The following is a 12,535-nucleotide window of genomic DNA, read 5'->3' on the forward strand; positions in this document are numbered from 1 at the left end:
CTACTTTACAAGTTAATTCTGCTTAGTAGTAGTACTTACTTTCTGCTAAATCTGATGCTGCTGGAAAATAATCCCTGCTTAATTGAGCTTCCCTGTGTTAGAAACACCCCAAAAAGCATTTGTATATTCATGAGAAGCCCAGCAGGCCGGAAAATTGCACTGTGGCAAATCTAATGAACTGTTAATAAGTAATGGGGGATCTGGCAGGAGATTTGGGGGATACAAAGCCACAGGCAGGCAGCTGGTGGTACTCAGAGGGGGGTCTCTGTAGCCCCCAAAATGGAACGTAGGCTTCTGATTTTCAGAGCTTCTAAAGCAGGGAGGGATTTCACTGACACTAATGCATTAGAAATCTAGCCGGATTTATATCGTTGTGTAAAAACATCCCACGTAATGAACATGGTTAGCGTCCTTCCTGTGCCTATGATTTAAGCTGATCCAAGTTGTAGCCCTTTTCAAGGTCATGAGCATTGATCGTGTCTTTTGCATTATTCTTTTTTATAGGAATTTCGTGGAGGAAAAACTGGGTACAAAATATGTGGGGAGGACCAGATTGGACTTAGTTAAAGCATTTGAAGAAAGCAGCCCAGCCACTCCAGTTTTCTTCATTCTGTCTCCAGGGGTGGACGCCCTTAAAGACCTAGAGATCCTTGGTGAGGGGCCAGGAGGCTTGCCTTCCCACCCTCCCCCTTGCCCAGGGCCCGCCTGACCTTCTCTCCGTTCACAGTTACCTTAGTTTCTTCCTCTCTCTCTCTCTCTCTCTCTCTCTCTCTCTCTCTCTCTCTCTCTCTCTCTCTCTCTCTCTCTCTCTCTCTCTCTCTCTCTCTCTCTCTCTCTCTCTCTTTCTTTCCTTTTTCATTTGTTGGAGATTGAGTACATGGAAAATGTAAGGCTAATAACACTGTAGTCTGAAGAAATGCTCAAACGGAACATTCCTCTGGTTGGCATAATGCAAGTTTCCTTTGTACTGTTTTCCACCTTTTGACTATATAAGGGCCAGAGGGCAATTTTCTCCATGCTCGTGTAATCTTGTGCCCCCTGTGACTAAATAGTGGTCATTAGAGCAAGCCTATTCGATTGTGCAAGGCACTGTCGCTTTGTGCTCTGGATTACTATTCCCCACAGCCTGCACCGAGAGTACCAGGTTAATAGAGCTGTGACCTGACTGTGCTCGATTCAAGCATGGCCACAAGGTGAGAGGCTCCTGCATTTACCCAATGAGCCAATTTGTTCAAAAAATGATGTGATATCTACCACATGTTGCTCCTTTTTATGAGGGAAATGCTTTTCTACTCCTGCAAGAGTTAATAAAGCTCAGTAACAATACTTGCCATCTATCAAAATGTCAAAAGCTTCATTACCATAAAACCAGAGGAACTTATTTCCACAGGCTTAGCTAATGCTCATAAGGAGGCAGCTGTTGAGAGCTCAAAATGCTGCTTGTTGAAACGACCGAAGTTTAGTTTGGCTTCTTTAGGAGAGTGACCTAGAAGGTGGCAGCAGTCACCACAGACAGACCCTGGGCCTCAGAATTCCACACCCTTCTCATCTGTCCTTGATTCACTCTCCCCCTCACCGTGTTGTACCCTCTCACAGGCAAAAGACTGGGGTTTACGATAGACTCGGGAAAATTCCACAACGTGTCTTTAGGACAAGGCCAGGAGACGGTGGCAGAAAAGGCACTGGAGAAAGCTTCCAAAGGAGGACACTGGGTCCTACTCCAAGTGAGTATTCCCTCTTCTCGGACAGTGCTGGGACTGAACACGGGGGAGGGACAGCGCAGAGTTGTCCTGACCCACAGGAATGAGCCTTCCTCATAACATCTGGTGATTTGCCGAGTCTTGGGGTTCTCTCAGTGTCCATGACACCTCCACAGGTGATAAGAGACTCTGCTTACAAGGATACCTATCATATTTTGAGGGATTTTCTAGCCATTGTGCTTTAAAATTAAAAATATTACAGGGAATCCTCTTATCCTCTTGACTTACAGATATCTGGAATACTCCAGTAGTGCTTCAGGATGAACAGGCTTGTATAGATTGCCAAGGCCCGTGTCCTAAAACCTCACATTTGCGAGTTGCTTTTAAAGTTAACAGAGCATTTGGGGGACGTCTGAGTGGTTCAGTCGGTTAAGTGTCCAACTCTCGATTTCAGTTCAGGTCATGATCTCACGGTTTGTGGGTTCAAGCCCCACGTCAGGCTCTGTGGTAACCTCATGGAGCCTGCTTCAGATTCTCTTTCTCCCTCTCTCTCTCTCCTCCTCCCCCACGTGCTCTCTCTCAAAAATAAACATTTAAAAAAAAAAAAAAAAGCGAAGTTGACAGAGCATTTTTGCATTTATTACCTCATGCAACTCTGACTCTGCCCCTAAATTGTGTTACATTTCCTTTGTTTGTAAGTTAAGGGGATTAGAGTCGATAACCCCTTTATCCCTTCTAGTGCTAGCATTACATGGGTCTTTGACTCTAACCCACTGTCCTCCCAGGTGATTCCCTTGGCTGGGGATTCTAGCTAGAACCCAGGAACGAGTGGAGCTCAGGCAAGCTTTAGGGGGCAGGTGGGAGCCATCCTGACTCCTTCTCCAGCAAGGCATGCCGGCTGTCTCATCCGGTCTGGAAGTAGCCATTTAATTGGCAGCCCAGTGAACCTAAAGTTTCTCATTCACGCCAGATCCTTTGCAAGGATACATGATCTCTAATCATTATAGCAAAGCTGCCAGGATCGGTGCTGTCCTACCATTATGAAGAACAAAAGTGTGAGCTTCGGAGTGGTCTGGAGAGCCTCAAGGCCACGCAGCTGCAAAGCGGCAGGGCTGGTATTCAAGTTCAGGTCTGTTTGGTGGCAAGCACCAGTTTTTTCTCTGCTAGCTTGTGTGGCCACCCTGGCACAGAGATAGGACACTGGCCTCCCTGAGTGCCTCCAGGATCCAGGGTTGATGCATTTTGAGTTTCTACTGAAATAAAATTGGATGCACAAAGAAGCTGCCCAGGGTCCAAGCAGAACATAACCCTCCGGGAGAGTAACACCCACTGCTTGGGTGATACTTCAGTAAGGTGACTTGGGGTAGGGGTTACCCTCTGAGGCTCACAAAGTCAGCCAGGTAACGGTGGAGGGTTTATTTTTTCAGAGATGGAAGTTGTTGCTCTGACAGTTGGGTAGATGCTGAGATCTTCCTGCCAAAGTAAGTTCTTTGAGAATTCTCATGTGTCCAGCATCTCAGCCTAGGAAGAAACTAGGAGGGGTATGGTCATCCTCAGGAGAACATAGTATTCAAAGTAAAACATTTCTGTTATTTTTCTCTCTATGCCAAGTTGCCATTTGCCCCCAAAATTCAAGTTGTAAGTTTTACCATAAAAAAAAAAAAAAAATCTCAGAAGACCTCGTCTCGTGAAGGATCTGCTTTTGGTTATCTGTCCTAGATGTTTGATTTTTGTTCTTAGTGGTAAACCAGTAATTAAGAATGTAACTTTTTAGCTGTTCCTCTCTGGACATAGAATAATTGGAGAGGAGGGATTGCCCCAGGCTTTGGCCATTCTAATTTCTGGAGGTTTCTAGTATCTCTTTGCCATTTAAAAGAGAAGTAGGACTTTGAATAAAGAGGCGACCAGCATGATGAGAACTCGTTATATTGTTTGTAATGTACGTTAAATTGTATCAGCATAGGCACATGATTTGTATGCACATGTTAATAAGGTCTTAACCAAACTCTACACTAGTCGGTTACTGTGATGAGATAGAGCCCTTCGAGGGATGTTTAGCTAGCATTGTATCAGAAGCCCATACTCCAGAGAAAACTATTACATAGGTATCAGGGTGGTAGCTATCTATATCTCAGATGTACACCATATGGTTTGTAAATTGACATAATGGATTTTAAAAATCTATTTTCATGGGCAAAATAGATGGTTTCCAAGATACATGGATTGGCTAAAAATGTGGCACAGGCGTTGGTGCCCTGGGACAAGCAAGCACAATCCAATCCAGCCAATCGCAAAGCCAAGATCCCCACGAATGACTCCCAGGCTGGACTCCAGAGTGTGCCTGTGTTGAGAGGTGGCTCACCTGGTGATGGTTTTCTTCCCTGACCAGAGTCGCTGCCTAGAATATTTTTACATTTGTTTCATGTAAACTTCTCAAGTAAGGTATTGTTGTAGTCCATGAGATAGAGAATTAGGTCATATTTGAGCTTGCAAAACAGGTTTTATTGTTCTTTTGTTTCTGCTTACTTGTGTGAGTGGCACGGTCAGGTGTGAGAAGTACTCTTGCCGCAATCTAGTAGCAAGCGTGGAAGCCAGGAGTCTCAGAGCCCTGACTTACTGATAAGCTTGCGAAGGTTGCCAGACCACAGTATCACAGAGCAGGTGGCTTCATCAACAGAAATTTAATTTCTTACAGTTCTGCAGGCCAGAAGTCTGAGACCAAGTGGTCAGTAGGGTTGGTTTCTTCTGAGGCCTCTCTCCTCGGTGTGTAGATGGTTGTCTGGTCCCTGTGTCTCCATGTGGTCTTCCTTTTGTGTGTGTCCTCATCACCCCTTCTCATAAGGACATAAGCCATATCGGATTAATTGTTGCATCTAGTCTTAATTACCTCTTTAAAGACCTATTCCAAATACAGACATATTCTGAGGTACTGATGGTTAGGATTTCAACATTTGCCAAAGGAAAATAGCCTAATAATGTGAACAACTGAATTGGCATATGTCTTTTTTACAACAGAACTGTTTTCAAAGAAAGATATCTATTTGACTATTCCATTACCTATTTCTTATTTTATTCTTATTTTTTTGTGGGAATTCTTATATTATTCTTATTTTTTTGTGGGATTTTTTTGTAGCTGTTACAATCTTAAATGTTTTTGTTTGTTGGAAATAATTACATATTCCTGGGGGTGATATTTCAATCACTATTTAAGGACTTCTCCAGAACCAGAGAGCGTGTGAGGGTATGGCCTTTATACTTCTCTCACAGCATCAACTACCATGTACTCTGTGGGTATTTAGTATTGGAGGATTGTGAATCACAAAGCGGAAAATCAGGAAGTGATAGGGGTGACATCTGTTTCATGATTTTTGACAGCTCTAGGGTTTAAGAAAAATCATGCTAGGAATCCGCAGAGCATCTTAACAAGGAGTGATTTCTTTTTCAGCTAGCCTTTCACCCTTCACATCCTTTGAGTTCATGTACTAATGAGTAGGAGTTGAATAGAGGAGGTTTGCATCAGAAACATTGAAGTGGGTGATCAGGTACATTGCTAGCTTTTAGTTTTTATACTTTACTAAACTAACCAGATAGGTCTCAATAATTGAGTTTAAACTGTAACAATGAAAATTATCAGGAACTCCATCTCAAAGGTGATTGGTGGGTGTTGGATGTGGGTAAGTGTTGTTGGAAGAAGATTTGGGTTAACAAAAATAACCTATGGTGATTTGGAGCCCTAAGTGTGTTCCATGTACAGGTGTATTTTGGTGTTTGGTTTTGTTCCCTAACATGATAATAAAGGAAAAATTAAACCCTTTAATTTAATACATTAAATTTATATATAGGAAATATATATACATTTATATATAGGAATATGTTGTGATCCCATAATTTAAGTAATATCCTTTAGTTTCACAGGAGTTATGAGCCATACTGTTTTTCAGAATGTCCATTTGGTAGCCAAGTGGCTAGGAACTCTGGAGAAACTCCTTGAACGATTCAGCCAAGGAAGCCACAGAGATTACAGAGTTTTCATGAGTGCCAAATCTGCACCTACACCAAGTGAACACATCATCCCTCAAGGACTCCTGGAAAATTCCATTAAAATTACCAATGAACCCCCCACAGGGATGCTGGCCAATTTGCATGCCGCCCTCTACAACTTTGATCAGGTAAGAAAGCAGAAGCCTGGTCTGACAGTGGTCAGGGTCTTCTCACAAAACCATGGGGCCGTTATCTACTCAGGTGTCTTGTGCAGAGAGATGAAGTGAAATCCCAGAGTGTGTTTTAATCTCTTGAAAGGATCACCTGTCACTGCCTATTCCAGTGACCAAAAAAAATCTGTGTTTTGCCATAAAACTACAAGCCACATGTTTAAGGAGAGTAAATTACATCCCTTTCTGAGGAACCTACTTATTGAAGACAAACATGGTAGGCTGGTATCTCCTAGCACAGGAAGAGGAAGAGCCATCATTACTCCTGTTAATGTTCTTGAGAGTGGCAACAGTAATTACTTAGGAAGAATTTCAGTATAATATTTAATGCTTTAGATCTGGTTTTGATGTGAGTAAACTTAAACCATCTTTTCAGATTATATCCATGTTGCCTTCTTACTTATATCTTTATTTCCATCTAAAATAAATTAATAAATATACTTTGATCATCATTATTCTCCTTGTCCAAATTATCACATCTATCTATTCAAGTCTTTTAAGCAAGTTTCCTTTGTGGTTGTGTCTCTGAGTTCCCATTCCCTCTGATTTCCCACCCTTGGGAAACAGTGTTCTTATTCAGAGAAGTAGAATGAATTCCAAAGAGAAAATACATAAGATTTGGTGGTAAATATTAAGCTTCCTGTTAGAAATATTACGATTCTGTATGAAGTATGCTTCACTTTTTCATCAGTATCTTCTGGGCCACCTTAGATTATACTTTTGAAGAATACAGTTAATTACCTAATTAAATAATTAATGTATAGCCTATGTAAACACAGTAGACTGTGTAAACAGAAGGCACTTAAAAAATCTTGTTGAATCTATTATATATATTCAGTATATTTTTTGGTGAACTCTGGCAGGCATGTATTTTTTTTTATCTATCAATTTATAGTTTCTGAACACTTAGGACATTCTCAAGCTCTTTCACAAAGCTAGTACAAAAGAGGATTTTTTGGATATATTTATATAGGATTTATCCAGCCCCCTAGAACAGTTGTCTGTATTTGTGAAAAGTGAGCATTTTATGAACAAATAAGCTTCAGCCCACCTTTTTTTTGTTTTTTTTGTTTTTTGTTTTAGTAAGGACCTCTCTGACAATCTAATAAAACTAGGGATACTCTTCCCAGGGACATACACATTTAAAAATTTGTTGCATATAATCATAGGAGAATCCTTTCTCCTGTTCTCATTTATTCATTAAAGTATTGGTTCTTTTGACTATTACTTGGAAGGCCACTTAGATTAACTGAAGTTTACATTTACTGGAAAGACTCTTACGTACTTCAAGAGGAAATATTTATCTAGTAGAAAGGACCCTCCGAAATATTAAGACTAAATTTGATCGTAAGTGGCAAAAACAAAGATAATCAAAGTTATTCATTTAATGAACTTCCTATCAAACCTGCTATAGCCAAAACCAAACCAACAAAAAGTCTAAAGAAAATCTAAAAATTTTAGAATAGTCTTTTATGAATGCTGACCTGTCATGTTAGAAAACAAAATGTGGTTTTACTCACATGATGCAATTCAAGGGTATTCACCTGTACTCCCTGGTCATCTGTGAATAGGTTCCCAGTGCCCTTTAATCAGTTAGAATTATGGTTGGCTACCTTTGAAAGAAGTACAAAACAACAGTGGCTTAAAAAAGGTTAAAGTATTTCTGTCACATGAGGATTCTGGAGGTAAGTCATTCAGAGTTAAGTGTGTCACACAAAGTTATCAGTCTAGTTGTTTTACAGTGCACTGTTTCTAGAATGGGCTTGCCAGAGTCCCAGGTGGCAGTCCCCATGTCGATGTTCCTGACAGTAGGATAAAAGCCGGAACAAAGAAGATGACTATGGATACGTGTTTGCTTTCTTTTAAGGATGCTTCCTATGAGTTAAGACACAGTATTTCTCCTTTCACCTCACTGGTCATATTGAGTCACATTGTGTTCCCTAGCTGCAAGAGAGGCTGGGAGAAGTCCATTTACCTTGGACAGCCATGTGCCCAGCTCAAAGTTGGCAGTGAGACCTTTTAGGACAGGCAACTAGTGATCTGTATCACAGACTTGCCACTTTCCCAAGGCTACTTGTATCATCGTGGGTGTTCTGTGTTGCTGCCATGGTCTTAGGTAGCTGAAGCCTGTGACATGGACCTTGGGTACTCATCCAGGTTAGGGAAACAAGTCCCAGTCACCCATGTTGTCTGGGTGTCTTTCTCGGATGAAAAAGCACCCAAGGGATCCAGACAAATGAACTGTTTTGTTTGGGTGTTTTTATGTTTTTACATGTTCTAATATTCAAATCAAATTAAATGTATATTTTTAATCTTACCCCCAAATCAGAATTTACCTCTGAACTTTGATATGTGTGTTCATAAGGAACAAAGTTTAATATTTGTCCTTTATTGGGGTGCGTGGGTGGCTCAGTTGGTCAAGCGTCTAGCTCTTGATTTCAGCCCAGGTCATGATCACTCTGACAGAGCAGAGCCTGCTTGGGGTCCTCTCCCTCTCCCTCTCCTCTCTCTGCCCCTCCTCTGCACATGCTCTCTCTCTCAAAATAAATAAATAAACTTTAAAAAAAATTAGTCCTTTTCGGAGCATTCCAGAATATCTTTGTAAAGGCAATCGTTAAGTGACCAAGATGTAAAAAACTATTTCTTGTGGGATGCTGCTTCCCTATGTATCTCAGCTAAGTAGCACCTGCCTTTTGAAGATGTGCTAAGGGAATACTGTTTAGACTCTTTTCATACCCAGATAATAATTACATTTAAAAAAAATTTTTTTTAACATTTATTTATTTTTGAGACACAGAGAGACAGAGCATGAATGGGGGGAGGGTCAGAGAGAGGGAGACACAGAATCGGAAGCAGGCTCCAGGCTCCGAGCTGTCAGCACAGAGCCCGATGCGGCGCTCAAACTCGTGAACCACAAGATCATGACCTGAGCCGAAGTCGGACACTTAACCGACTGAGCCACCCAGGCGCCCCAATAACTACATTTTTAAAGTCAGAGTATAGATTTCTTTTTCTGTAAGATTTACGGCAGAAACAAATAATTGGTAGCTTTGCATGTAAAATTGGCATCTGTGTGCATACAACCCTGTTATGTGTGTGTGGATGCCTGTTCTGTATTCACAGTGCTATTTGCATATTTTCTGATATTAATTTGCTCATCATTTGGTTTATAAAAATATGATTGACCTGAAATGTAGAGTGTTAGGTAGAGTCATACTTTTTCTTAGTTAGAAAAGCTTGCTTCATATTTTCTTCCAGTGGCATTTGTATTATCAGAGCGTAATGAACATTAAGTTGTAATTCTTTAGTGCTGAGGATAAAACTAAATCAATTATATGAAATATAGATGGAATAAATGTACTTGATTATTATAGGATCTTCATTTCCTCTGGACTATATGTAATTTAGGGAGGGGTTAGGCTTGTTAGATCATAATTCCTAAGTAAAAGTTTGATGCTTCTGTTTCATCTCCTAGAAGTTTCTTACATTTAAAACCAGTATATTTTGAGGGGCGCCTGGGTGGCTCAGTCGGTTAAGTGTCCGACTTCATCTCAGGTCATGATCTTGTAGTTGGTGAGTTGGAGTCCCACCTCAGGCTCTGTGCTGTCAGTGCAGAGCCTGTTTGGTATTCTCTGCCCCTCCCCCACTCCCATTCATATTCACTCTCTCTCTCTCTCTGTCTCAAAAATAAACATTTAAAAATACCTAAACAAAACTAATATATGTTTATATTCTTCAAGATTAATTCCAATTTTGTGGTTTCTATTTTCTTCTCTCACAAGTTTGTCTTTTATTTCGTGTTTAATTGTGGAAATGTTATGTTTAATGATCATATATTTTCAAGCCCCATAAATTACCTAGAAATGGCTCAGTGCTTTAGAATGTCCTAATGATTTAGTGGGGTGTGCACTGTGGGTGGCCTCGCCAGTTCTAGAACTATATCTGGTAGTAACCCAGAATTCTGATGATAGTCGGAAAGAAACTAAAAAGCTTCTTCTAGTCTTGGAACAAGAGGACAAATCTTGTCTTGGTTTACACTTACACTAGGAGTTGCCTGAGAGACCACCTCTGAACTCCCACCCTGAAGGTGCTAAATATACTTGGTAGATGGCCCCGTTGTCAGATCCAAATGTGGACTGGCTGTAATTTGACCATTTTAAAGGACAAAGCAAGAAGACGAATCTCTGGCCTTATCTTCCTCTGCTGCCCAACATCAATTGAAGTAATCCTTGTTGGCCTCACAGAACTGCCAAATGTGAGAATAAAGTACTACTCCCTTTAAGCCAAAGAGTGGATGCCTGTTGTACACCTTTTAATTTCATGGCTGTGGGAGCCATAACCATGTTAGCATGCCAGGATTTAATTTTCCCTCTGTGATTAAAAACAAAAAAAACAAAAAAACAAAAAAAACCACAAGTTACAGATCTAGCCTACAGGGCGTGTGTTTTCCAATGTTCCATATGCTATCCTCTCAACCCAGCAATGAATTCTACTTTTAAGTTCATTGGAAGGAAACCATTTGTCAGGGTGATTATATTAGTTCAGGTACAGTACAAAATTACAGTGATCCAAATGAGGTAACCTCTCTCCCATATAGTTGGCAGCTCTCTTTCATGAGGTCAGGCACACACCCGGGCTGGTAGGTGCCTCTACCATAACTCACTCATGGCTTCCATGGTTGGCTAGTCGTCATCATTTCTAGCCCACAAAAAAGGAAAAGAGTGACAACCAGGGCGAGCGATTTCCTTTTAAGTAAATGGCATGAAAATTGTACACATCACTTCTGCTCAAATTCTGTTGGCAAGAACTTGGTCATATGGCACATCTGGTTTCAAGAGAGGATGGAAATCGTTTTTTGATGGGTGGCCATGTGCCCAGGTAATCTGTATTACTATGAAGCCCCAGGAAATGCAGGGCTGAGGTTAAGTAGTATCCTGCTACGCTGATGAAACTAAGATGGTGTCCTTTGGCCATCTAGATTTTTCAAGGAGAATTTTGCAGGGGAAAATGATATCAAGCAGTATTATCACTGCTCAAAATGAATGGTCTCATTTTCTAGTGAATTTAGAAGCGTTCAGTAAAATAACTGAAGCAAAGTGAAAGCATTTGCCTTAAATTAACAGACTGGCAAACGCCAAATGGTCAGTCTCCTATTACCCCCTCATAGGATGGGCAGCCATGCTTAAAACTGCACGTTACCCCTGTCCGAGATCTCCTGCCAAGTTTTGTGCAAGATTATCGAAAACTCAGACCCTTGCCCTTGGGAACCATACAGAGGGAGAATCAACGATTTTTCTTCTCTCCCAGGATACACTTGAAGCGTGCTCCAAGGAGCAGGAGTTTAAAAGCATCCTCTTTTCTCTGTGCTACTTCCACGCTTGTGTCGCTGGGAGACTAAGGTTTGGCCCCCAGGGCTGGAGCCGCAGCTATCCTTTCAATCCTGGAGACCTCACCGTCTGTGCAGGCGTCCTCTACAACTACTTAGAGGCAAACCCTAACGTAAGTGCCAGTGGTCAGATAACCTCTTCCAAAGAGTGTACTGAATCTGTCAGTCTTTGGCCACTATCAAATGGACCGTAATTTCTCTTCTGAAGCTATTATTGAAATAGCTGACACTATATATGCATCTTCTGCCAAGTGTGAAAAGAAACCAGATCAAAGGTTTTCCAGCAGTGGATGCTCGAACTTCATAAGATAGGTCAAACCAGTTCTACATCAGCAGCTTAGTGCATAAAAAAAAAATGTCCTTCATTATGTTAACAAAAACAGTGGTTTACATGTGCATATATGCCAGATTCATTAGGCAGGTAATGAAGCATTTGCACAAATGTAATTACATACAGCAATTCTGACAGTTCATAACACTGCATTAATAATCACTACAATTAGTTCTTATGATGGAAGCAATTTACAGCGCGTCACATGTATAAATAATGGTGCATTTCCTGCATATGTCATTATTATGTATTAAGGATGCCACCTTGTTGTGACTTTCTCAGTAATGTTCCCCTTGATTGGAAGTTAAAGGTAGATGAATGATTTTATTTCATAGCTAAAATGTGTTTTACAGGTGGGGATGGGAATGCCTCATCAAGAACATTTGTGCAAACTCTTGTAAACCCAGTGATTGGATTTCCAAATGGAAGAACCGTTTGTAAGGATTTTCTGGCTTAGTCTTCACAAAAGAAACTTTTTCCATTAAGTTCAATCTGTTCAAATTGAGATCTATTTGTCAAAAACAACCGGGTGTTGTGCTCTGGACAACAACACCGTTCTATAAGTTTCTAGAACTCCTCCATATTTCCGTGTCTTAAGGTTTGCTTTATGTTCTTCTGGTAGCCGTTGTTACAATTTTTGTTATCAACTCAGTTTTCTCAAGCTTTAGAGGTGATTTGACTGCTATCAAAATAGGTACACTTAGTATACCATGTGGGTTGCTCTCCCAAACAACATATTTTGAGCAGGTTGTAACCACAATATATGGTTTTAATATGGTATGTGATGATCAACATTCCATATCTATCATTTTTTAAATGTATAAAATTTGAGCATATTTTGACTTTCCTAATAAGTAATATTCTGTGTTGATCTTACCACGTTTTCTTTAAAATGTCACATGTAAGG

The 12,535-nt window shown here is 40.6% G+C and overlaps 1 protein-coding gene across 1 annotated transcript in view; it reads left to right on the forward strand.

The window, feature by feature from the left end:
• DNAH11 (dynein axonemal heavy chain 11) overlaps positions 1–12,535 on the forward strand; it is a 351,912-nt gene that overhangs the window by 315,359 nt on the left and 24,018 nt on the right. Inside the window, 4 exon segments of the mRNA XM_045495056.1 lie at positions 505–653; positions 1,597–1,724; positions 5,642–5,869; positions 11,219–11,410. Of these exon segments, the coding sequence (XP_045351012.1) occupies positions 505–653; positions 1,597–1,724; positions 5,642–5,869; positions 11,219–11,410 (697 nt within the window).

The sequence above is a fragment of the Leopardus geoffroyi genome, chromosome A2 (assembly GCF_018350155.1).
Source record: "Leopardus geoffroyi isolate Oge1 chromosome A2, O.geoffroyi_Oge1_pat1.0, whole genome shotgun sequence".
Classification (NCBI taxonomy): Eukaryota; Metazoa; Chordata; class Mammalia; order Carnivora; family Felidae; genus Leopardus; species Leopardus geoffroyi.